Here is a 27117-nt window from a genome sequence, read left to right as displayed (position 1 = left end):
ACAACGTTTAATTAACGTTGGCATAATAACACTTTTTCAACGTTTTTTAACTACCACATTTTCAACGTTGGTATATGTAACGTTGAATAAGCGTTGTTTCATAAATAGCTTAAATACGTTGAAAAAGCAGCTAATGTCTAACGTTGATAAACCTTCAACTTTGCGACGTTTTTACAGTGATTATTTGCGTACTTTTATTCAACGTTGAATAAACGCGATTTTTTGAGAAGATAATATAAGTTGATATTTATACGCTTATTCAACGTTGAAAATGTGACGTTAAAAAAGCGGTTTATTTTTAACGTTGATGAAGCATAGATTTCGAATCGTCTTTAAAGTGGTTTTTTGCGTAAGTTGATTCCACGTTGAATAAACGTCTTTTTTTGAGAAGCTAAATTACGTTACAATTTCAACGCTTATTCAACGTTTAAATTAACCGCGATTTAGTATACAAAAACAAACATTGATTCAACATTGAAAGCGCGTTGTTTTTGTGACTGCAACGCTTTTTCTACGCTGCGACCGGTTTTCAACGTTGATTGAACGCTGAAATGTTTGCAGGGTAACTTTTGGAACTGAAACGATTTGTAACAACGTTTTCACTCGAAGGTTCTTTTTTTCAGCGTTTTGAAAGTTATTACATTCTGAAACAAAAATGGCAATGTAATTCATTTTTCTTTACCAAAAAAATTTGTATATTTTCTGTGGTTGAATTGATGCCCAAGCGGTTAGATAGTGCATTTGCCTCATTGGAAATATCATTAGCATCATTCAAAAACTTAATTATGTGGTGTTGCTCTTCTTTACACCAAATAACTTTTCTCTGAACAAAAATTAAAAAAAAAATTATTTAAAAATTTTGAACTTTTTTAAAACTGCACCATACAAAAGTACATTTAAACTAAACTAGTATCGCACTACTATCACAGTATCACACAATTCGAAACTCAATGCAATTATTTTAAACAACTATAAATATATAAACTGTTTACCTTGTTGCTTTCTTACTAATTATTTACGCTATAGATTTCCCCACACGATGCAACGTTTAAAAGTATTAAAATACGTGGTTGCAAAATAAATTTGTACATAAAAATACAGTAAAAATTTTGTATGGGATTTTGACTTAGTAAAAATAAGGTGACAGTAAAAATCTCGCGCTTTACCGGTATGATAAAGTTTTTTTTGAAAAGCGTCTTTAGACCATGAAATTTTTTTTAGTTAACCTTTTTTTCTGAGAGATTGATTAAGATGATTTAGGCTTAATGTAGAGAAAAATGCAAAACACACGAGTAAAAGAATATTTTTTGACTGAAAATAACAGGTGGAAATGCAAAGTGTGCGCAGAACAAAAGCCAGCAGTTCTTGTCGGAAATGTTTCTCATCTCAAAAACTATTTGCATTCAACACACAAGGATATTGGTATAGAACTAGGTATTTCGGAAATGAGGAGAGTTCGAAATAACAATCATAATAAGGGTAACGGTGAAGAAAATGCTATTTTCGTTTCACGTAACAAAGTTAAGTTCGACTTCGATATAAACGATACCGTAAGAAACTTCTTACGGTATCGTTTATATCGAATTCTGATAAAATCGATTCTGATGAGAAATTTGCCTATGAGAGTCACTGATGAAATGGGGAAGAATGAGATGATTAGAAAGGCTCTTCAAGCTTTTGGTGTGAGATGGAATTGTCAAAAAGCAAAAGAATATATTCTTAAAGCTGATGACCAAATTTATGAAATTATTGCAAAGGATAAAGAAAATGTATATCCATCATTAATGTTTGACTCAGCGCCTCGTTTCAATACAAATGTTTTTTCTGCAAGTATTTGGTATACAAAAGATGGAAAAATACACGATCGAACTTTGGGAATGCTCACTCATGCAACTTGGAGCGGTTTTAGCTGATCAGCTAATTACTCTGATTGCGAAAGTAGGAAAAGGGGCAGATGATATTTACTCAACTTGTTTAGATCAAGGTAAAAACATGATCAAAGCTTCTGATGCTATCAGAGAAATGCAAAATCAAATGATCATTTGTAATGACTTTGTTGAGGAAACACAACAGTTTGAAGATTTCGATCTGCTTGACCGAGTCAATTTTGAAGAAGAACTTGTAGAAAATTCTGAAGATACAGACGATGGGATCGAAAGGCTATCACATACTCAAGAACAAGAGAGAAAAGTAAATCTGTTAGAAAACAATATTGGTGTAATCTGTACCAAAATGTTTTGCGGAGTTTAAAGCCACTCTTGCTGAAATAAGAAAATTTACAAAAAATACACAAGCGCCTAAATATGATGCAATTTTTGCTGATCTCAAGAGAACACGCAAAGATATTGCTCCTAGATGGAGTAGTACTTACATCATGGTATCAGACAAAACTCGCGATATATGAACAAATCAGGACTAATCGAAATAACCGCGAGCTAAGATTAAATGATGAAACCTGGAAATTTATTAAGGAATATGCAAGAACATTTAAGCCGATATTTTATGCAATGAAGGATTTTCAAAGATCAGACTATACCATGTTGCACTTCTTATTTAATTTCTAACAAAATTATTTAATATCTAAACTTCTAGAAGCTTTAAATTTACCTTCACAAAGGTTTTTTGAATGTGATGCTTTCATCGCTGTTCTCTGACTGGATCCTCATTTTGCATGGAATAGTGCTAGTCATTAAGTTTTCAACAATTTAAGAAGCCGCGGAGTAGATTATCTACCAAAGACTCGTCATTTTGTAAACTCACAAAGATAACTTGCTGAAATTGCTCGACAGCCTGAAAATTCACGAGATGAGGATGAAGAACGTTTGACTCAACTTTCAGGTAAAGATTTTACTATCATTCAGTAATTGATAATTAACCAGTGATATCAAACGGTTTATTAAATAATTTTATTCAATTACATTAAAAATATCAAGAATTTCCACACTGTGTATCAATAAAAGTTCAATGTTACTCAATAACTTGCTATTAATGATTTTCGTAATCATAGAGTATTATTTGTTTCCTCCTTTTTTTTTCTTCTTCACAAATCAAACGATTTGTGAAGAAAAAGTTTAACCTTTTATTGATTTAAGGTCAAAGAGTCAAATTTTAAAGAAAAGTTTTTATCTTTTAAGTGTTTGAAAAACTTTGCAACTTTTAATGATTCGAAAATCCCCAGTAGGCACGCTACGTTTTATTCACGTTTCAATCACGTGTATTTTAGGTGACTCCGTCCAGGTTACTATTTTACGTGAAAGTTACGTGAAAGCTACGTGCGAAAATATCGCGTCTTACGGAACTTTTTTTATTCCTAATAAAAACCTGTGACAAGAAATATAAAGTTATGTTTTTATTATATTATTTACTTTTTTATAGTATAGTTTTTGTATTCATTATATTAGTTATAATTATTTTACTTTTATGATGATATAATTAATTTTTATTGTACTTTAATCATAATCAAAAAAAAATTGGTCTATATAATATCTTATAACGCAATGCATTTTAAAAAAAACTAAATAGTCCAATATATTTTAAGTTGTAATATCTAATATCCAAATTACATCAAATTAAGTTAAATAAATTAGTACCAAGCGTCCCTATTTGCCACAAATAAGATTAAACTCAAAACAAGGTATGCTTTTTTTCTACTTTTTGATATAATATTTTAGACTGGCGAATTTGTCCATTTTGCTTACTTAATTTAGTACAAAATAAGTTATGTTATAACGAATTCAATATCAAATTAAGTAAGCTACATAGACAAATTATAAGTTCTAGCAGAACTTATTCTTGATTATTGAGCAATAATAATGTTTGTAGAACTTCTGCATTCATTATTGCTCAAGAGTCGATTAGATAAAAACCAAAAATAGATTTTCTTCTATTATTTGGTTTTTATCAACAAGGTTAAAGAATGTATCCAAGATAATATCAATAAATAAATGTGTTATGTTATTTATTATTGATATATGTATAGATTATTATTATTATATACTTTATCTTTTTGTAATATATGACATCTTGATCTTGTGCTTTACTTGTTAAAAAAGGTTAATACTTATTTATTTCATTTTTTTATATTATTTAAATATTATATGATTATTATATATATTTGAATTGTATTTATGAAATTATTATTGTATATATTATATGACTTTTATTGCTATTGTTATTATGTACAATATAAAACAGGTTATTAACGCGGATTCGTTCAATGTTTTCCCCACAAAAAGATGATTATGATGCTATTGTATTTGAAGCTGCATTATACTCATCTTTCAATGTTGACAACCTTTCAATATGTAAAGCAAGTTTCTCTCAAATATAGCATTGCCTTTTTTTAAAAATTGTTTCATGATTTAGATCAAAAAAATAGCAACACCAGATAATCTTGTTGCCAAAACAGTTGGCGACTCACCATGTAAAACTTGTAAGATGATTATTTATTAATCATATTATTATTTAAGTTTTTATTTGTTTCTTTTTAGCTAAACTTGGTGTCGCTAGCTATTATTGGAGAAAATATCGACTTATTCATTAGATAAAGTTTGATGCATGCTCTTACCCGGTTTCCTTCTTTACGTTTCAATCATGTACATTTTAGGTGACCTCGTCCAGGTTACAATTTTACTTGATTGAAGCATGAAAGTTACATTTGCCAAAATATCCCGTATTTTGGATCTTTTTTTATTCTCAATAAAAACCTATGATTAGAAACTTGGAAAGATATTCTTTATTTTATTTACTATTTTTTTATAATTGAGTTTCAGGGATTATTTTTTTTTGAGATATTCCCGGAATACCGGATATTTTTCTGAAATTTATCTTTTTCCAAATATCCGAAAAGTTTTTCATACATGCAAGTTAAAGTATATATTATTGTCATCAACTTGGCTGAATGCAAAATTAAGGGAAAAATTAAGGGGAAAATGTTCTGAAATATTTCAGGATATTTACCGCAAACAATTTTCAAATTTTTTTTTATATAATGATTGCATGAAATATGTAGTTTATATTTTAATTATTGTAATTACTTTTTATTATACTTTTATAATAATATAATTATTTTACATTGCAGTTTTATAATAATAAAAAAAGCATCAGGGTATAAGATATCTTATAACATCGCAATGCATTTTTGACAAAAAAAAAATGTCACATATATAATATTTTATCTAAACATATTATATTATTTTATACCTAAGTTTTATCAATTTAGGTTTAATAAATATATTACAAAGCTTAGTTCAAAATCGTGTAACGTTATGGCTGATAATTCTCATATTGCAACATGCAAAAGATCAAACCCTAATACAAGGTATACTTTTTTTTTCTACCCTATTATATAATTTTTTAGACTGTCAAATTTGTCGATGTAGTTAATTTAATAATAAATAAGTTATTATAACTGATTTAATATTAAATTTATTAAACTACATGACAAATGATAAGTTCTGTATAAAATATTATTGGCTAAGAAGATCCAATGGTATTGTTATGTTATTGCCTAGGAATATCATTCTGTAGTAAGACACAATAACCTTTTAACTTTTAAAGTTTGAGAAAATTCACTTTTCCCTCTCTTCGTCTTTTTTTGTGATCACACCCTGTAGCAAGAATTTAATTTAGTTCATATCTTATTGGAGAATGCAACTTGATTCTGAGTTGAATTTTCAGCACTCAGTATTTATTGGTGACTTGATTTGACAATACTTTATTATACATACTTTTAGTTTTATACTTAATATATTATATATAATTAGGGGAAGATGAGGCTCCTTAGCCGTGGTGATTGTTTCCACAGCAAAAAGAGCCTCAAGATGAAAATCTCACCATGGGTAGGAAAATCATGATATAAAATCCCCACTATAATGATGTGTGGTTATGTGGTAACTATTACATTTTTAAAAATTGTTATAATTTTTCTGTGTGCATTCGAAAATTAAATTTAATGTTCAAAACGTTGTAGATTACTCATTGAAAGCAACTTCGTGGGCTGTCACCTTTGCATCTAGTGAGTTAATGTATGAACAAGTTAATGCAGAAACAAGTGCAAATATAATAAGATGGAAAACAAAGAAAACAAATTATTTAATCAGATGTTCTCACATAAGGTGAGTATAGGTCTTTTTCTAATCACGCGCATCAGTTATTAACTTTATATATAGATATATATTTGTCTATAGACAGATATTTATCTATATACAGATATTATATATATATAAATATATATATATATATATATATATATATATATATATATATATATATATATATATATATATATATATATATATATATATATATATATATATATATATATATATATATATATATATATATATATATATATATATATATATATATATATATATATATATATATATATATATATATATATATATAGATAAGCAATATTTATTTAAACTTGTATTTATTATTTTGCACTTCTTTTTTTTATTTATTTATCGACCTTTTTGTTATGTCTTTTTTAATTAAATCCTTATTTATTTTTTAGCGATAAGAGTATAAAATTAGAAGGCAAATGACTTTTTTTAATTTTCTACATTGTATGTACCCAGTCAACCAACACATGTGGGTACCGTATGGGAATCGTCCGGGTATCTGGTATGGGATACCCAAGGGCTTTTTGTATGGGAACAGTCTGGGACCCACATGGGAAAGCAATAAAAACGGAGTTATAATTAACGATATCGAGGCGGAATTTAAAAAGGTTATATTCTAAATAAAAATGGTTAAATCGGATAATGTATGATTTAATCATGGTTTTAATTAAAATGATTGATTTTAACTAATATGATATAAGTTATTCGTGAAATTATTCATGCTTATAATAATTGTCTTAATTAATGTTAGATGTTTGTTAAGGATTTTCACAGATTATAAATAACAATTGGTTTAACCAAATGTTAGTTTTAAATTTATTTTCTAATTTTTGTCGCTGTCAAAGATAAGTGTTGTGATAGGCCTGAAATTCCAAAAAAAGATCAAGCAAGTTGATTGCATTTGCTCTAAAAGAATCTTATATATATATATATATATATATATATATATATATATATATATATATATATATATATATATATATATATATATATATATATATCACAGCACTTTTAACTACCTATTTAAACAGTTGCTGACAAAGATGACTGCTGTGATATGCCCCAAGCTGAAAACTCACCTCATTACCTTGAGTGATGCATTACATTTTTAGCATTTCACCTAACAATTTGCATTTTTCACCCAACAAATTTGTATTTGCTTGTTTAATTTTAGTTTCAAATATTAAACACTTTAAACACATTAGACACAAGGTTTTATAAAGTTTAAGGGGTTAAGGAGGGTTAAGAAGCAACCTTTAATCTGTCAAAAATATAACTGTTTAAAACAGTCAAATTTTTAAAGTGCTAAAAATACAACCGTTTAAAACAGTTATATTTTTGGCAGATTAAAGGTTGCTTCTTAACCCTTGAAATATATAAGAACTTAATATAATATAAGAACTATAGGCTCTTAGTAATTATTGGTAATTATTATTATTTTTTTATTAAATTTTTATTAACTATGTATATTTTTTCTACTACTCACCTGCCCAAGGCCCACTGCAATTGAGGAGGCTACTTTTTTTTTTAATAATTGTGGTGTACCCCATCTTGAATCTGAAACAAAAAACCTTGACAAACAAGGCAGCTGCGCATGGAAATTTAGTTGAGTGCGGTATTTCCAGGGATGTTGTGAGAGTCAAACTCCAAACTTCACACTTACAAGGCAAGCGCTCTACCGCTACAGCACTACTGCGTTACAATTTATAGTCTTATATATAGTCTACATAACTATTACAGTATTATTTTACTAATTTACTTTAAATTTAAATTCGGTTTATTAATTTGAATTATTTTAGTTTATTATATTTCTGCTTTTCTTTATTTTCAGAATGAGTAATAATTTATATTCATATTCTACAAAAAGGCGAAAAATAAATGCTGTTGTTAATAGAATATTTTTTAATGCTAGTTCTAAGAACAATTCTGTCTGTATTAATGAAATTGGTGACGAAGTTGATGATTATTCTGAAATTTGTAGCTGGAGTGATAATGGTATTGATAAAAATGAACACAGTTATCCAAATAATAATAAAGTTATGCCTCTTGACAATAAGCTTATAAGCTGCAATGAAGTTTCAGCACACACTGAAATATGCTTATATGATGCAGATAGTAAATTAATTGATTTTAGTCATAATGGTGAATTTGGTGATTACCAAGATAGAACACCTAGCTTAGTAAGTCATGATGAAGATGATATTGTAGATTACAATGTCAATACTGATTGTCTTCAAGATCACTTGCGAATATGGGCTTTAAAATTTAACATTTCACATAATGTATGTATAGATTTGCTTTTATTATTAAGCCCATCACATCCTAATTTGCCCAAGGATGCTAGAAGTTTGTTGCAAACTGAAAGAAACATCAGAATAAAAAATATTGCATGTGGAGAATATTTCTATTTTGGGGTGAAACACTGGCTTTCTGTTTTAATGGAAAAGTATCCTATTAAATCTGAAATTAATAAATTACATCTGCATATAAATATAGATGGAGTGCCAATATTTAATAGCTCAACTGCCAGTTTGTGGCCAATTCTTTGCTCTGTTCGAGATGCAGATTGGTATCCTTTTCCACTTGCACTATATTTTGGTAAAACCAAGCCTAACTCATTACCGGATTAATTAAAAAGACTTTGTTGCTGAAATAAAAATGTTAGAACAAACAGGTTTTGTTTGTGTTGCAACTGGGAAGCACTATTTATTAAAGTTGGAGGCTTTTGTTTGTGATGCACCTGCAAGAGCATTTGTAAAGTGCATTAAACCACATAATGCATATAATTCTTGTGAACGCTGCTTTCAAACAGGTGAATGGTATGGCAAAGTTATTATGCCCAATCTAGCTGCACCTCTGAGATCAGACATCAGTTTTAAAAACAAAACAGATAAAAATCATCATGATGGTACACATATATCACCTCTTGAGGAATTAAATATTGGTTTAGTTAGTGGCTTTCCAATTGATAGCATGCACTCAGTATTTTTAGGAACAGTTCGTAGGTATATTAATCAATTAGTCTATGGAAGATCTGAACATAAGTTATCAAGATCAACAATTGATGCTATATCTGAAAAACTTGCTATTCTAGGAGCTTACATTCCTAGAGAGTTTTCACGAAGACCTCGATCTCTTTTAGAGTTCAAGCAATGGAAAGCTACAGAATTTAGACAGTTTTTGTTATATACTGGCCCTGTTGTTTTAAAAGGTGTTCTTTCTGATTCTGTATATTCCAATTTTTTGTGTCTCTCTGTAGCTATTCGCATTCTTATGACTCCATTATTGTGTAACAACCACTACTTTGTTTATGTAGAAAACTTATTAAAGTATTTTGTATATAATTTTTGCTTATTGTTTGGAAAAGATCAGTGTGTTTACAATATTCATTCGTTGATACACTTACCAGATGATGCTAGGCAATTTGGCGTGTTACATAATGTTTCTTGTTTTCCTTTTGAAAGCTATTTGGGAAGACTAAAAAAGTTAGTCCGTCGACCTAAATCACCTTGCTCGCAAATTGTGCGACGGATTTTGGAAGGTCATTTGCAACAATCAAAATTGTGCACCAGTATACCGTCTAAATTTCGACAAAAACACTTGCTAGGTCCACTACCATTGCCATTTCGTCACTACATTCAATACAAGCAATATTTTGGACCACAGTTTCTAGTTTCTCTTGCAACTGCTGACAATTGCTTTGGTGTTAATGATAAAGTTATTTTAGTCAAAAACATATTAACTGATGTAATCTGCTCAGAGGCTAATGCTTTTGTTGTCTGCCAAGAGTTTCAGCGTAAGCAAGCATTTTTTACGGATCCTCTTGATTCAACAAGCTTGTCCATATATTATGTGGAAAATGTGTCATTTAATACAACATTTTTTATAAAAGAACTAAATATTAAGTATTTTAAACTACCATTTAAAAACGGCTTTATAGTTATTCCACAAATACATTTTTTCTAGTTTATCAAATAACTTGCTGCAAAAAATACAATTACTTTACTATTTTGTATTATGCATTATAAAATATTTACTTTTTGAAGTTATAACTTTTTCATTATTAGTTTTGCAATTAACTAATTTTATGATTATTATGTTAATTGATACTTTTTGATTATGATTTATTATAAATAGTTTATGAGAAACATAATATACTCATATCCATATTTAATAAGTACTTATTTTGTGTAATGAAAAAAATACTCAAATCAGATAAAACATAAGAGGCTATTCACAGTGGTGAAGGGTTACCCAAAAGCATACAGCTGCACATAAGAAGGGATCTATAATAAAAAAATTATTTGGATTTTTTTCTTATTGTTGCGAAAGGGGTAATGGTTATTTGATTAAAAAAACTTATTGACAATATTTATTATGAATATAAAATTTTTAAGAATGTAGCAACTAAGAATTTTAAGAATATAGCAAATTTGTGAATTTACTAATAAATATGCATATTATCTATGAATTACAATAAATTAATTAGGAACTAATATTATATATATTTTATTACATCATTATAATATAATATTATTGAACTAATATTATATATCTTTTACGTATATTTATTTTTGCATGCAGACACTTTAAAGGATTCAGGTTCGCTGTTGTATGTGGTCATAAAACAAAGATAGGTTGACTTTTGGGTCAGCACTTCCAAACGCCGACCTAAATTTCAAAGGCTGAATATATATATATATATATATATATATATATATATATATATATATATATATACACATACATACATACATACATAAATACATATATATATATATATATATATATATATTTAAAATTTTATTTTTGTGATACAGTATTTGTATTACAATTACAGTGTAATTATGTATGCAATAGTTTTATTCAATGAAACTAATACAACAGATTATGTGCCACTAACTTGGATAAGTGGAGTTGAAATCAGTTCACTTTCATCCAGTATTAAAAATAAAATATCTGTTGAAGTCTATTGGCCAAATGGAAAAAATTTTAATTTGACAGGTATTGCAAAGGCTAAAAATAATTTAATGGATCCAGATGTGCATTGGCCTTTATTTACTGCTAGAATTCTTGGAATTGCTGGTAAAATTAGTGTTATGCTTTTATAATCGTATTCTATTTATGTTTCAGTGCAAAAAATACCTCTGTTTAATACAATAACGTTTTTTATGTATTCCTTTTTAATTTATTTATAGACAGTCTTACTGAAGCACGTTCAAAAGCAAAAAGAGCAGAGGACACCTCCAACCTTGATACGTCAGAAGAAAATGCATTAAAACGTGTTAAAAGGTAACTTTAATTATGGAATTTAATAATTTAATAAATTTTGAAATATCCACGTATGCATTTATATATTTATAATTTACAAAACTGTTTAGATGTAAAATGATTAGTTCCTCTGAGAATGAAGAAGAAGATTATGATCAGATTTTACCAAGGTGTTATCTAGTTTTATAAAGAATTGGTTATTTACTTATTTTTTATCTATTATTGTTACTGTATTCTTGACAAGGCATAAAAATGGCAGTGTAACTATTAAAATGGCAGTGTAAAATAAAAATGATAGTGTTAACTATTCTAATAGTTTGTTGATTTTATAAAGCAAAAAGAAAACTTGGCACAAAAAAAGAAAAAACGATGCAATATGTGTTACTCAAGTGGACAAACCTGCTCCGCCTTTCATTCACAAAAAGCCTCAGAATTTACTGAATCTGTAAGTAACATCCTGTTTGTATCACTAAGTAATAACTTTTTTGGGGATTTTGTTTTAGTCTACTGGTTATGTAAAAGGTTTTACTTATTCTTAGTAGTATACGTTATATTCTTTTTTTTTTTTTTTCATTTTCTATTTATTTACTATTAACCAATACCAAATCATGTATATATATTAACCCCATTATACTACAACGTAATTATACTTCTTTTACAGTTATGGAAGTGATATTGAGTTGAGCAAATGTGATTCTGATGGTTTACCAGCAGCAAGACTAGACTTCGAAATAGAGAAGTAGTGATACAATTATCTAATAAATGGCTGTATTCAATGTAATGAGGTGTACCATATATTTTTGCCAGATATACCAGATAATCAGTTTTTTTTTCTCAAGTTCTTTAAGTATAAGTGTTTATAAAGTAAAAACAAGCAAGTCTACTACAAACAGTATTCAAAAACTGGTTTTCAAAAATCTGCAAAAAGCTGTTATAACACTGGAATATTTGCTGATAATGAGCAGAAAATAATTTTTAAAAATAAAAAATATCCAGTTATAAAATCTGTTATTTTCAGTTTATTACCAGTACATATGTGAGTGTTATACCACTTATAATATATTTGGTACATATTAATATGTATGTTTTTATTTATTGTTAACTTGTTTAAATTTATACCATTGGTTTGTTATTGAGCTCAAAATTTTTCTTGTAGATCTAACAATTCAGCATCAAAATATTCCCAATTGAAAAGCATATTGATGGACTCTGCCCCTGTTCAAAACAAATCATCACCTTTTCAACAAATCACCACCTGTCCAACAAATAATAATAAATTATTAGCAGGTATTAGGCAAGTCATATGATATAATGTAAACTTAAATAAATGACTCCATATTTTACTATAAATAATAATTATATATAATTATTCAAAATTATTGTTGTACTGCGTACTTTGGTTAGCGCTATGTCACACTGATTTAGGAATAGGCGTGGGCTTCACTGCATACATCGACTGATTAGGGAGAAGGGATTGGGTTAGGGCAGGAATCAATTTATTTTAATTTTTTTTTCTCCTTTTCCCTTTTCTTTTTCTATTAAAACACACTTAAAGAAATGTTACATTTTTTATCGCATATTGCTTACTATAATCGGCAGAAGTAAGTGTATATAAATATATATGTAAAACAATGATTATGTAAAATTAAAAAAAAATAAAAAGTATATGATGTAGTTTTTAATAACAATTCGATAATAGTCTTAAATTTTATTACCAGTGTTTTAAATCCGAAATTTTCTTTTTAAATGTTTTTATGTTTAATACAGACTTTTTCTATTTAGGTGAGTGTAAGTCTACAGATGATTGCTAATTTATTAGCAACTGTAATTAGCAATCAGGAAGATATGAAAAAGACTCAAGCAATGCATACAGCACAAATTCAATCTATCCGCCGCAAACTAGATTTGAATGATCATATATCTTCAGATCTTCCAGAAGGTATTCCACTGCCAGCTAAGTCAATGGAAGAAATAGAAATTTTAACACAGAAGCTGGAAAATCCAGGAGTAAAGAAAATAGTTGTAAAAATTATTACTTTTAAAATTTCTTTTTTAATTTTTTATTTAAATACAGTTTATTTTAATAATTAATTGCAGTTCTGAACAAACTTTCATATTTTTATTTTATTTTTTTATATCTCTGCACCATAACTTGCATCAAACTTTTTTTAGGCTAAACATATTGCTGATATTGGTGGAGAAAATCTAAGGAATTTTATAATGAGATCAATGCCCATGCTGCTAGACAGCCTTCTTGCTCGCAGCTTCAATTTGACAGGGCAAAAAGAAAAACACGCTTTTAAAACAAATGCACTTCATTTAGTTCTTTGTAGTGAGTATAAATTTAGTTTATATAATAATATTTGTAGAGCTGATATATATATATATATATATATATATATATATATATATATATATATATATATATATATATATATATATATATATATATATATATATATATATATATTTGTGTGTGTGTATTTTAATAATACTTTTCTGTTTCATAAATAGGTGCCGTTAAATTAAATCCTAGCACAAAAAGTTGCACTCAAAAGGAAATCGAAGCTGAACTTTCAACATGGTTTGCCAACTCACGGGATCGTGGAAGCAACAGTCGTAGATCTACTAAATTTGCTATTAACGTTAACTCGACTGAACTCGATGCTGTTTATGTAACACCTTCAGAAAATTTGGACAAATTTGTTTAATATTATTAGTGATTTTTTAAAAAAAATAATTGGTTTAAGTTATATTTTGTAGTTTTTTTCTACGTTTCTTGTTCTTTATGACTTCTTCCTGATTGACTTTATGGCAGAGGTTAAATGAAAAAGTATCACGCTTATGATACTTGCTGGCTCCTTTTGGGCTGTATACAAAATTTCCTAGTCGTAACCATATGGACTAATTAAATGGGCTGGATACGGGAACCGTATGGTTTTCCCAGCGGGAAGCCCGTATGGGACCCGTGTGGAACCCGTTTGCATCTCCCGCTGGGGTAGCAACGGGTTGCCCATATGGGTCCCGTATCGAAGCCCGCATGGGTCCCTTAAGGTACCCTTATGTGTTGGCTGGCTGGGTAGTATTGTTATCTTGAAATTATTTAATGATTTAGATAAAAGAAAACAACTAGAAAATCTTGTTGCCAGAATGGTTGGCAATACCAAGTAAGATTTGTTGTAAAAGTTTGCGATTTAAGATAATTATTAAATAATCATATTATTATTTAAGATTTTATTCGTTTCTTTTCAGCTAAATCTGATTCATTAGATAAAGTTTGATGCGTACTCTTATACGAGAAAATATCGACTGATTCGTTTGATTATGTTTGAAGTGCGCTCTTTGTGGATCGAAAGTTGTAGATCTATGACTTTGTACTTATCACTTATTGGATATAAGAAGGATATTTTAACAAAAGTGCAGCTTTTATTACAAATTCAAAATGTTTATGTCAAGAACTAATATACTGACTAATAAAACCATGTAATTTAATACGTATTAAACATTTCTTCGACGATGAAAATTAACGTAAAAAGCACGTCTTTTAGACAGTTTATGGGGACCAAAAAGTCACCTAAATATCACGTGCCAAAAGTAACGTGAAAAGCACCTCCATAAATCACGTGAATTGGTCATTTCATAGGGACCAAAAAGTCACCTAAATGTCACGTGCCAAAATAACGTGAAATTCACGTTTTTGTCACGTCGCTGTGCCTACTGGGTCAGTTCTATTAGACAATACTTGTTTTTTGATAAACAAATAATTGATATCTTTTCTTTCAGGAGGAGGTCAACTTCAAAGCGTAGATGTTATGCAAAACACAAGAATTCATTAGCAAATAACAAATATTGTATATAGTAAGCCACGTGTTGGTGTGAATGAAAGTTATAATATTCTTGAATATTGGCATTTAAAACGTGATGATCCTAACTGGAAGGAACTTTAAAATATTTCTCAAGTAATTTTTGCTGCTGCATTTTCTCGGGTCAAAGTTGAACGAGATTTTAGTAGCTTTGCAATGGTCTACAACCATTTGAGAACGCGGCTTTTGGATGAAACATTAAACGCGATTTTAGTAGTAAGACAAAATTTGGATTTGCTTGACAAAGTCAAATTCTCTTTATTAAGTTAATCGTATATAAAAAAAGATTCTATTTAATGTTACTTGTTTCAAAATTGGAATATAAAACACAACCCAAACTTTAATTCTTATCTTTGAAGACTTAGTAAAGTTGAGTTATTTCGATGATTAAATCGATTTTTCCTTAAGTTTATGTAATAAAAAAATGTAATGAAAAATGGTTGTAAAAAATTTTAAAATTTTAAAAATTTGCCGTACTAAAATATTTTATTCCATAGCTTTTGAAAAAAACCAATCTCTGACAAAGTTATAATTTTGTTAAAATGGTCGAAATTTGGCAATTAATATTATAAAACAATTTTCAAGATTTTCGTATTATGGGGAGGCGGACGCCGATGGCTGCGAAAAAAAAATGTAGTCGAGAATTTTTCTGCTTTTATAAACTCTGCTGATAGCTAAATAACTATATTCAACTTGCATTAACATTCCTAACTGAAACATTCAAAAATAATGACAAAGCAAGTCCTTGATTAATAAAAAAACATTTAGTCCTTAACAAGTTATAATTAAAAAACCCGCAATGAAAACAATCACAGTGTTGTGGTGTTTGAGGTCATTAACAACTACTTTTTTACTATTTTTTTCTTGAAGAACGTCATTTTTTATCGTTTTCTAAATTGTATAGTATTGTCAGGATGGTGAAAAAACTTATCAAGTCTAAAGTATCTAATTGGAGAGTATCAAAAAAAGTTTTCATTTACTATCTTAAGTTTTAAATTGACAAAATAATATTTTTCTTCCAACAAGCTTGAATTATATTATAATACAAGCAATAAAAAAAAAGATTCCATTTAATGTCACTTGTTTTGAAATAGAGTATAAGAGAAAACCCAAGTTCTAAATCTTGTTTTAAAACTTTTGTTATGAAATAACACAGGCAAACAAAAAATCTATTGCATTAATTTTGACATTTGTTCTTACCTAATTTTGATACGCTGAATTCAAATCTGACATCAGACTTTTTGCATAGAATTTTTTTTATTTTTGCAAATTTTAGGTAGTTAGCACATTTTTTCCAAAGTATTTCTGAATTGAAACTTATTTGGAAATTCTAGGGTATATTTTGAAAGATTTTATTTTTTGTAAAAATAAAAGATGATAAAAAAGTCAATAACACGTTTAAAATAAACAAATTATAGCATAAACATTATCCAATCAAAGGCAAACCTTTTATAAACTTATAAAAAAGTAACGTAAGTTTTAATTTTGAAAAGGATTTCAAACAAATCGTTTACTCATAAATATTCAATTGTAAAGAAACTTTTGCTTGTAGCTCTTTCTTTTTTCAACTTGCTTGATGCAAGTTGACAAAAGAAAGTTGGACAGTAATGTTAGACAGTAGTCTGCCATCATGTGTTTTTCCAAACGTCCTTGATAACGATCATCCATTTTCTTAAGACCTTGGTGGAAACGCTCTCCTTTAAAAAATCATCTTGACCAAGAAACTGTTTACGATGTCTATTTATAAAACGAAGTTTTATACTTATTTTGCATCGAAGAGCACAAAAGGCTTTCAACTTTCTAACAATTAAACAGCAGAGTTTTCTTCTTTTTTATTTCCAAGAGAGTTTTTTACAACAGCCTCAAACGACAACCAAGCTGTTTTTCCACTTGCTATCGATTGTTTTAACAAACTCTTTATCACTTTTAAAAATCAACTGGCAGCCCCCAGTGACTTTCGCCTTTTGATTGACGGCGGCCTTCAAAACATTCTGCCTCCAAAAAAAAGTTCTGGCAGCTGCTGCCAATCGGGAGGCAGAAGCCACTGAAGGTGGTCTCTAAACCAACTTGCCTCTGAATTATCTTCTGACGGCGGCCCCCAGTGGTTCTCGCCTCCAAAAAAAGTTTTTTGGAAGAAAGTTACTTTGCCGCCGGGAGGCGTTATCAACTCTGACTTTGAGTCCTTATTTGTGTGCGCGCGCAAATAATAAACCTACAAAAAAATATTTTCATAATAAAAAAATATAATATTGAAAATTCTTTTTATAGTGTGATACCAATTTATAACATTAAAAATTCTTTTAATGTTATAAACTGGTATCATAGCGTAAAGTCGTGGATGAATAAATTTGCATATTTAAAGGCGTAGCACAGTGAGTCAGATGGTGGAAAAAACAAAAATATTTTCAAAAATTTTATTATTATTTATCATTTTATAGCTGAAATATTTCGCTGTTGAAATAAATTGATATTTATTTATATACAATACAAAAAAAAATCAAAGTCAGCTGATCCTAGTATTTTAAATGCAAATGTAAATGGTATCCCTATTTTAAATTGTAAATCTTTGGAAAAGGTAGCATATATTCAAAATTTTTAAAATTTTTGAAAGGAATAACAATCAATGGCTATAAAATGAAATGATACTCCTAACTTCTTCTATTGATGAAAATAACTCTGCTCTTTTGGCAGACCCAAAGTAAATATTGATACTTCAGATAGTATTAAAAAGAAAAAAAGATCAGCGCCGTTAGTTGCATCTTTTTTATCTTCACAACTATTGTTTGCATCAGGTCGTAGTTTGCGCCAAGATGATAAAAGAATAAAACTAAAACTGTTTTTTAATCAGGGCCCCCGAGAGGAAGGGAAGCGAAAGAGAAAGTTTGGTTCGGGCGGCAGATATTAAAGGGGCACCAAATAAAAAGAAGGTATCTAAAAAAAAAAATAGTCCTTCATCAATAATATAGGAAAACATTGATAAATACATGGCGCAATCAGGGTTGCTGTCCCAGTCGGCGTGACGGCGTTCGGCAGCCCTGTTTCTAATTATCAGGATAGAATGGGTTTTGGTTTAAAAAATGTTTTTAAACTAAAACTTTCGTGTTGTTACAGAAAAAGGTTTAAGCTTTAGGTTCTTTTTTATATGAATTATGTCGTAGTTTCAATAAATATATAATGGAATTCTGGAACAGCATAAAAAGAACTTAAAATTAGTAACTATGCGTTTAATCTTCCAAATGGTAAAATAAACAATTGCTAAGAATTTTAGGTGTCATATTCAACCAAATAAAAAATCTTTGTCGCCACTTAATTCATATAATGAAAAATACTCAGTCTAGTAATAATGAGAGTAAACCAAAAGTTATTCTAGGAGTTATTACTTTTTTCCAGTTACAGGGTCATTGCATAATTAAAACCACTTCATTCCAAAATTAAAACCACTTCATTCCATAATTAAAACCACTTTATTCCATAATTAAAAGCACTTTATTTTAAAATATATAAACTTAAAAAAATTGCCTAAGTATGATACAAGAAAGATAGATATGAATTGAAATTACTAACGAAACAATTAAAAATGCTAAAAGATATTTAGATCTTGAAAAATCTAATAAAGAAATTCAAGAATTAATCAACTTATTCTACAGCTGTGTACGTAAATTGAAGAAATTAACGATGGCTCAACAGATAAGGGCCGAAATTTAAGGATAACAGTATAATAAAAAATGAAATGGCCGCATATTTAAATAATGACAGTAGTTATCTTTAGCATGAAATTGTAGAAAATTTAAATAATATTGGAATCAATCGCTAACAAAGTTATGTAAATAAAATTTAACAAAAAAGGGGACATACTAGAAAGAGGCTAACTAAAGTACCAATTGAAAGAAATTCTCCGAGAATTTTAAACGCCAGAACGAATTATCAAACCATAATTATAACCAATTAGTATTTTTAGATGAAACAGGTTTTAACCTGCAAACCACTACTAATTATGGATATTCTTTGGTAAATCAAAAAGCATATGTTACTGTCCCAGGCAGTAAAGTTTCTTATGAGTTAAGTGATGGCGCTTATAATTCATAAAAATTCAAAAATTTTATTACACAAAATCTTATTCTATATTTCAGAAGCAATCCAAATCACGTTCTTATTATGAATAGTTGTAAATTTCATCACAGCAGAGATGTGTTGAAATTATTAAATGAAAATCGGATTTTATTCAAGTTTTTACCTGTCTATTCTCCATAGAGGAAGCTTTTGGTGAAATAAAAACAATTTATAAGAGAATGAAACCATTGGCAAAAACAAGAAACACGATAAAAGAGCGCGTTGCTATCTACTAGACACTCGATCAGGTAGTTTTGCTAATTTTTACGAGCATCTTACGCAATATTTATTGTTGGCGTTGTCAAGAAATTCTTTCATTTAAAAATAAATATTGAACTTGAAAAAGTTTGTAGAAAATGTTTTTTTATAATTTTTCATAATTTATTTGTTTTATTGAATAAAGTATTTATAATCTTGTTATAAAATGGTTTTAATTTTGCAATAAAGTGGTTTTAATTATGAAATAAAGTGATTTTAATTATGGAATATAGTGGTTATAATTATGCAATAAAGTATTAGTATTAGTATTAGGAATTGCTGTAACTGGTGTGAGTCAGTGAGTGTGGTATTAATACAATATGACAGCCGATTTGCTTGATTGCTGCTCATCCAGCAATCAAGACCTGCTTTAAAACTGATTGTGCTTTAACCAACTCGCTTGGCAAGCTATTCAACAAATTAGCCGATCTATTAAATAAAAAGTTTTCACGACAGACTTGCTTAGTTATTTCTTTCACATATTTAAAGCTGTGACCTCTCGTTTGAGTTTGTTTAATACTAATTTTTTCAAATCGTTAAAACCGTTGAAGAATTTAAAAAGTTGAACCATATCTCCTTGTTGCCTCCTTTTTGTCAAGGTAGTCAAGTCGAGAGCTTTTAGACAATATTCATAGTTAATAATTTTAAGTGATCGTATTATTCGAGTTGCACAATGTTGGACTCTTTCTAATAACTCAATTTTTATCTTTCGAACAGCTGACTAAACTTGTACTGCAAACTCTAACAGTGGCCGCACAAAAGAAACATAAAGTATTCTCAGCAGTCTAATATCTAAGCAAACGAAGCATTTTATAATCCGATCCAACATTTGGTTGGCTTTGTCTACGCATTTTATAACATGATTTTTCCATTTTAGATTGCTTGAGAAGATTACTCCAAGATCACTTTCCGATTCTGTTATGTTTAACTTTTGTTCATTGATATAAAGGGGTCATTTTTTGTTATTTTGGCCAAAGTGCATGACCATACATTTTGAAATATTAAATTTCACAAGCCAGTCTTGAGTCCACTTAAAAGCTAAATCAAGATCTGATTGCAAAGAAAGAGTTGATGCACTGGAAAGCATTTTATTCAAAATTTTGGTGTCATCTGCATACAGGTTGGTTAGATTTTTTAGAGTTTCAGGCAAATCATTTACAAATAGTATAAACAAGAGTGGTCCAATTACTAACCCTTGTGGCACACAACTGGTAATTTCTGAGTTTTTTTTCCAAGAGGATACATTTTTGCCTATCACAACTCTTTGTTTTCTTTCTTTTAAAAATGCTTCAATCTATTGTATGATCAGACCAGATATTCCATAAGCTGTAAGTTCAAGCAACAATCTTTTATGTGGCACTCTGTCAAATACCCTGGCAAAATCCTAAAAAAAAGCATCAGCAAGTTTGCCATTCTCTAATGCGGTTGAAATAAAATCAAGTGTTTCACGTAGATTCGTTAAGCATGATTTATTTTTAACAAAACCGTGCTGATCCTTGACTATTTGTTTGAACTTATATATAGAAAAGTTTCAAGTTTAAATCTGATTATACCTTACATTATTTCACAGCACTTGAGGTGAGTGATACCGATCGGTAGTTTCCTGCTAAGGTTTTTTGGCCTTTTTTGTACAGAGGAGTGATATTTGCTGATCTAAATTGCGCTGGCAGTTGGCTGGTTTTAAACAATTCTTTAAAAATATACGTAAGTGGAATAGCAAAGGCTGATGCACAATTCTTTAAAATAGCTGAATGTAAATTATCAACACCACTTGATTTGTTATCTTTTAAGTTTTTTAATCTTAAATAGAAATCTTCATATGTAAAATCTTCATTTGTCATAAAGAATGTTTTAGTAGTTCTTAAATCAAAAGAAGGCAGTGGACCATCATCTTCTTTCACAAATGCAGCTTGAAAATTTTTGTTTAAGATATCAACAATATCTTTTGAATATTGAGTGGTTATACCATTTTCTCCCTTTAATGCTTTTAATGTATCTTTGACTGCTTGTTGATTGTTCATGTAGCTGTAGAGAAGCTTTGGATTCTTGATGGCTTTTTTTACCAGATTACTCTCAAAGTTTTGTCTCACTTTTTTAATATCGTCTGCTAGATTTTTGCAAATTACTTTGTTTTTAGATTTCAAAACGGGGTCATTCCATTTACAAGAGCAGTTTTTATATCTTAAAATTTGTTTGCTTCTAATAAGAAACTTTAACCTAGCATTAACCCAGGCTTGTCTAATTTTTAAAGAGTTGAATGTCTTTTTAATTGGAGTGAAAAGTTTACATGCCACCTCAGTATAAAAAATCAGCTCATCTAACATTTCTTGTACATTTTTGTTACTGAAGCATTTTATCCAGTCAACATTTGAAACAAGATCAGATATTAGTTCAAAATTGGAATTAGCAAACATAAATGTTTGCTTACTTTTATTGTCACGGATTGCTTTATCAGACAAAATGAAACTGAAACATATTGAAAGATGGCCTCTGGTTATATTTCCCAGAACAAATTTTGAATCTATTTCGTTAACACTGGCTGACTGAGTTGTAAAGATTAAATCTAAGGTACTCCCAAGTTGTTCATATGACAGCTGGAAAGTTGGTATGTTAATACGCTGATAAAAAAAATTATCATTTAAAACATCTATAAATTCATATTCAGTTCCATTCTCATTTGAAATTGCATCAACACAGCCATTTGACCAGTTGATCGATGGGAAATTGAAGTCGCCCATGATAAGTAAGTCTTTGAACTTATTTTTGTCTATATATTTGCGTGCCAGGCCAAAAACCACATCAAATTCTGCTATATTCAAAAAATCATTTGGCCTGTAGGTACATCCAAGTAAATACTTGTAATTATCAATATAAACAACTGCTCACACTTGTTCTAGTTTACAGGGAATTAGAACAGTATCATTTAGTTCATATGAGTCTGATGAGTTGTCTATATATAAACAAAAACCACCGCCTTTTCGTCCGCCTGATCTGTATTTTCTGTACAGATGTTAACCTTCAATGCTCACAACTGAATCACTTTTAAACCATGTCTCAGTCACAGAAATTACATTTGGTTTGTATTGTTCAATTACTACTTAAAACCCATACCAAAAGGGATCATTTTCCGGTTTTGCTTGATTCATTTTATTTCTTTCAGTTCTGAGGTTGAAATCTTGGAGTCACTGAGCCTCAGTCGAATCTGGACTAAGATAAATATCTTTATGTGCGACATTACTTGTCAATTTTTTTAGCTGTTGCTAATATTGTGTTGCGAAGAATATACTCAGCTAATTCAACAAGAATTGGACCTGGTTTATTAGTTTAGATCTCAGTCGTCTAACAAATTTTGGTAATACATTCTCTAAATTTATGAGCTAAAAATCTCATTTACTTTTGACTCTTCTACTTTTGATTTCATTTCTATGCTCTATGCTTTCTTTAGTTGATTCCGTCACTCCATAAATAATGACATTTTTTGCTCTTCTTTTTCTTTCGTCTAACTCATTAATAGCTACATTTTTTACCATCAGCTGCTCTGTAGGCTTCTTTTTTTGTATACCCTGTTTGACAATAAGCGACCAGTCACTGATAGACTTGCTTGACTCAACTGCTTATTTATTTCTGTCTTCAGATTTTTAATTTTTTTGTCATTTTCAGTTTTTTTTGTTTCGAAAAAAGAGTTAAAAAGCTAGCTACACCAATTATGAATGTCTTCAGTTGTTTGAGAGTGTAAACCGGCACCCAATTTTTGCCAATAGTCCTGTTTAAAAAAATCTAATTCATTCATTAACTGATATTGTCTACTCACTTGATTAAAGGGCTACCACACTGAATAACAGTGAATTACCTCTTGTTGTGAACTTAAAATTATTAAATTCGAGTTAAACTGCCGTAAAATTATCGTGTTTATGGTATAATCCTGGATCATGAGAAACATGTATCTATACTGGTTTTAATCCCGAAACTAAAACTAGATGTGCCCGTTTGGGGTGCACAATCGGACGGTTACATACAAAAATGTATCAACAATTTTGTTTTTCATTTTTATCCTATTTATAAAAAATTTAAATAGTAAAGTATGCATATTTAAAATTTCACATAAATTTGATCAGAACTTTGTAGTATACGTGCTTATAAGACTTTTTCAGTTTTATTGCATTTAGAAAGTTTAATTTAATTTTTAAGGAAAAAATATTTTTTTCATAGAATTTTTTATTTAACAAATAAATACTAAATTTAAGTTGTTTTTTTCGACGAAAAGGAAACTTTCGGAACAAACCTTTCTTTTTAATTTTCAAAGAAATTAGTAGGTTTTATGCAAAGTATTTCTTTCTTAAGTAGTATGTTTTATACAAAGTATTATTGTTTAGTTTTACGGCGAAATTTAGTCTAAAAAGATATTTTTTAAGTATTTTTTTCGCCATTATGGATTTTTGCTTTTTTTACTTGAAATATTTTTCTGCGTAATCAACGTGTATAAAAGCAATATCATTTTAGAAGGTTAATAAACTTTATTTTTAATTTAGTGTGCTTCCTTAAACTTGCCAGAAAACATTATTATTTGAGTATTTTTATACAGACGTCCGAAAATTACTGTTCATTCTAAAAATGATGAGCGGACGTTGTTTTGAACAAATATGCTTTGCTCAATTTAAAATATCACTTTAGGGCGAAAACGGTGCAGCCAAAGTTCTATTTTATTTCTTTAAATATAGATCAATAGTTCGTTAAAATCAATAATGAACGGAAACTTTCAATTTTTATACGGTAGAGTGAGGATAAGTAAGACGCAGGAGAAGTTGGACAGCTAGAAAATTTTTAATTAGGAGTAATCCCTAAATACTGTCATTTAATGTAAACAATTAAACACCCCTCTATTTAGCAGAAATGGCTTTGTTTTCCTGTGTGCGCTTTAAGCCCTTTTTTTGAAATGTACCTTAAAAAAGTGTTTACATCGGGGTGAAGTGGGACAGTAAAAAAAAAATATTTATTCCCCGATTCTTCCCGTCGCCAATCGATTAATTCGATTGGTGAAAGCTCTGGAACATTTTTATGTCGATTAGATGATTTTATAGTTTTATCAGTTTCAATTTAATAATTTGTGTTAAAATGTTGCTTAAAATTTATTTTTCCCACTTCTTTTCACAATGGCATTATTTCTCTAAAAGCAAAAATTAAATACTTGGTTATAATTGGCTGGAAACCTAAGGGGATTGAATTGGTGCCTAAAAAGAACGTTTTTTCGTAAAGACTTGTTTGGTTCAGTTTATACATCAAATAAAAAAGATATTGTAATTACCCTAAAATAAAATTTACGTGTCCCACTTTGCCATAATCTCCCCTACATATGTTCATAATTGTGCATTTAAAAACTAAATTTTTAAAAAGCAAATCGCAAAGTAATTGTTTTTATAATGAAAAAAATAATATACATTATTATTTATTAAGGTCAAATTCGTTTAGCATAATCATTATTAGAAATAATCGCAAACCTCATTATTGAAAATTTATTACAAATGAGGCTAAATTAACGGTAAAGATACATAAAAGTTACTCTTTCAAAACTTGAATAATTTGGTACAGTTGCGTATTGCAACTGCAGCAAAAATTTCCTTAATAGTTGAATTTTATTTATACTGTACGAAACTGTCAGAACGGCAGTTTTTTTTTATACTGATATCGCAAGATTATTAGGTTTTACAAAAACTGTACTGACAGGGTGTTATATTTTTGATAAAACCGAAATAAAACAAAACCAAGAGATGAAAATACTGAAATCCAATATGAATATTATTTTATTTATATTTGTAATGCTTCCCATTATCAGAAAAAACAGAGTTGAAAAGCTGGTATAAAACACAATTTATGGCTTTGACTCACAATAAATAAATAAAGATAAGTAAATGAAGCTTTAGAAATTTAACGCCATCAAACAGGGCCAGGTGATCTCATGAGTATAGATTTAGATAACGGCCAATATATTTTTAGCAAACTTTAGAAACCGACGACGTGTTTTTTTCAATTTTAAAAATGACGCTAATGCAGTGTTTTTTCCTTTTAGAATTAAAAATTTTTTATAAAATATTTTGACGCTATTGTCAGTTAATAATACCGTTCGTAAGTCATGTAAAATAACAAACAAACGATAAGTTATCGATCAATTCCATATATACTGAAAATAAATTTCAAGGTTATTTATCAAATATTAGTGCATACTAATTATTATTAAAATTATTATAAAAATATCTTTAAAAAAAAACATATATTAAGTAAACGCCTACTTTTATTTTTTTATTTTTTTGCTTTTATTGCTTTTCTTTACTTTCTCTATTTTTTTTTTTTTTTTTTACCTATAGTTTTTTCGATTTTCTATCTTCAAAATTTTTATCTTTTTGTTTTGAAAGAACGACCGTATTTCCGGAAGCCTCTTCAATGATCGTAATCGTATTTTCCGCAATAAATCTTCTCCATTTAAAGAAGATAAAAAAATTAATTAATTTGTAATAAGATTTCAGTATTCATAAGGAGAACACTCGAGAAATATATAGACGGATTTTTTAAGCTGAAGATTTTTAAATTGGGTTTCGTTGGATTAATGTTGAGAGTTTTGTTGGCCTAGGTCAGCCGTATGCGATTCAAAATGTAACTAGCTATGTTAGGAACAAATCCATATAGTCTCCCTCTCGCATCATTTCGGTTGATATTTTTTTATTTGTGTTTTCTCAAAAAAAGACTACTCTTAGTATCGACATTTCCCTCTTCCCTCCCCCCTCTTCCTTTGCATAGAAAAATTTTCGACACGTCAATGTGGAGAGTGGGGGCTCAGTCGGAGTTGCGAAACTTTTATGCGAAACAATTAAGCATTACAACAACAATAATTCGCCTATATATTTATGTTCTTTAGATGCTGAAAAAGCTTTTGACAGCTGCAACTGGGACATTCTCTTTGATAAACTTTACTTTGATAAAAACTTACCTCTCCAAATAGTTAACACTATATCTTCTTTTTACCACAAAAGTAGTGCTACTGTATCTTACCTAGGTAACAAATCAGTTTCATTTGCTCTTAAGCAAGGAGTGAGACAAGGATCCATTCTGTCCCCCTACCTATATAACATAAACACTGAAAAGTTACTCGAAACTATAAAAAATGATAACGTTGTGGGTACTTCTATACATGGAAACTTTACAGGTGTTGTTGCATATGCTGACGACATCATTCTTCTTAGCTCTACTCTATCTGGTCTTGAAAGGCTGATTACAACGTGTAATATTTACAATAACTTAAACGGCATAAAGCTTAATGCTGTCAAAACGGAACTGTTGCTTTCGGGGATACACAAAAATCTATTTTTGCTTCACTTAATAGAACAAATATTAACAATAGGGTATCAAATTTCCAAACAATAGTGCAAACTCTGATTCAATCTGGTATCCGGTTTGTACATCCATCTTCAATTATTCAGTTATATACATCTTTAGCA

General features: G+C 29.0%; 2 protein-coding genes across 3 annotated transcripts; one reads left to right on the top strand and one right to left on the bottom strand.

Annotated features, from left to right (window-relative positions):
* The first annotated feature begins 7963 nt into the window (after positions 1 to 7963).
* On the top strand, positions 7964 to 14152 carry LOC136085998 (uncharacterized). 2 transcript variants are annotated; one of them, XM_065808129.1, is made up of 9 exons: positions 10905 to 11213; positions 11327 to 11420; positions 11510 to 11569; positions 11734 to 11844; positions 12061 to 12138; positions 12556 to 12686; positions 13182 to 13421; positions 13572 to 13731; positions 13914 to 14152. In XM_065808129.1, exons 1-7 carry the CDS (start codon positions 10976 to 10978, stop codon positions 13208 to 13210), a joined length of 741 nt encoding a protein of 246 aa, XP_065664201.1. In that variant the 5' UTR covers positions 10905 to 10975; the 3' UTR covers positions 13211 to 13421; positions 13572 to 13731; positions 13914 to 14152. The 2 variants fall into 2 exon arrangements, with proteins under 2 accessions (XP_065664200.1, XP_065664201.1); XM_065808128.1 differs by lacking the exons at positions 10905 to 11213; positions 11734 to 11844; positions 12061 to 12138; ... (2 more) ...; positions 13572 to 13731; positions 13914 to 14152 and adding an exon at positions 7964 to 10765 and having other exon boundaries at positions 11331 to 11420.
* A 7037-nt stretch (positions 14153 to 21189) lies between these two features.
* Positions 21190 to 26727, bottom strand: LOC136086386 (uncharacterized). Its single transcript, XM_065808683.1, has 2 exons — positions 26672 to 26727; positions 21190 to 22462 (listed from the first exon to the last, which is right to left on the bottom strand). The coding sequence occupies exons 1-2, from the start codon at positions 26725 to 26727 to the stop codon at positions 21190 to 21192; spliced, it is 1329 nt and encodes a 442-aa protein (XP_065664755.1).
* Positions 26728 to 27117: the final 390 nt, after the last annotated feature.

Source organism: Hydra vulgaris, chromosome 10 (genome assembly GCF_038396675.1).
Source record: "Hydra vulgaris chromosome 10, alternate assembly HydraT2T_AEP".
Taxonomy (NCBI): Eukaryota; Metazoa; Cnidaria; class Hydrozoa; order Anthoathecata; family Hydridae; genus Hydra; species Hydra vulgaris.
Note: the sequence above shows the minus strand (reverse complement) of the source record. Positions and strands in the feature narration are given on the sequence as shown.

Bases quoted from the DNA above. Each gene is read 5' to 3' on its own strand.
- LOC136085998 (XM_065808128.1), top strand. From the start codon at position 8,787: ATGTTAGAACAAACAGGTTTTGTTTGTGTTGCAACTGGGAAGCACTAT.
- LOC136086386 (XM_065808683.1), bottom strand. From the start codon at position 26,727: ATGGATCCTTGTCTCACTCCTTGCTTAAGAGCAAATGAAACTGATTTG. The intron at 22,463-26,671 runs GTAAGATACAGT...ATGTACCTACAG, and splicing joins GAAACTGATTTGTTACCTAG to GCCAAATGATTTTTTGAATA.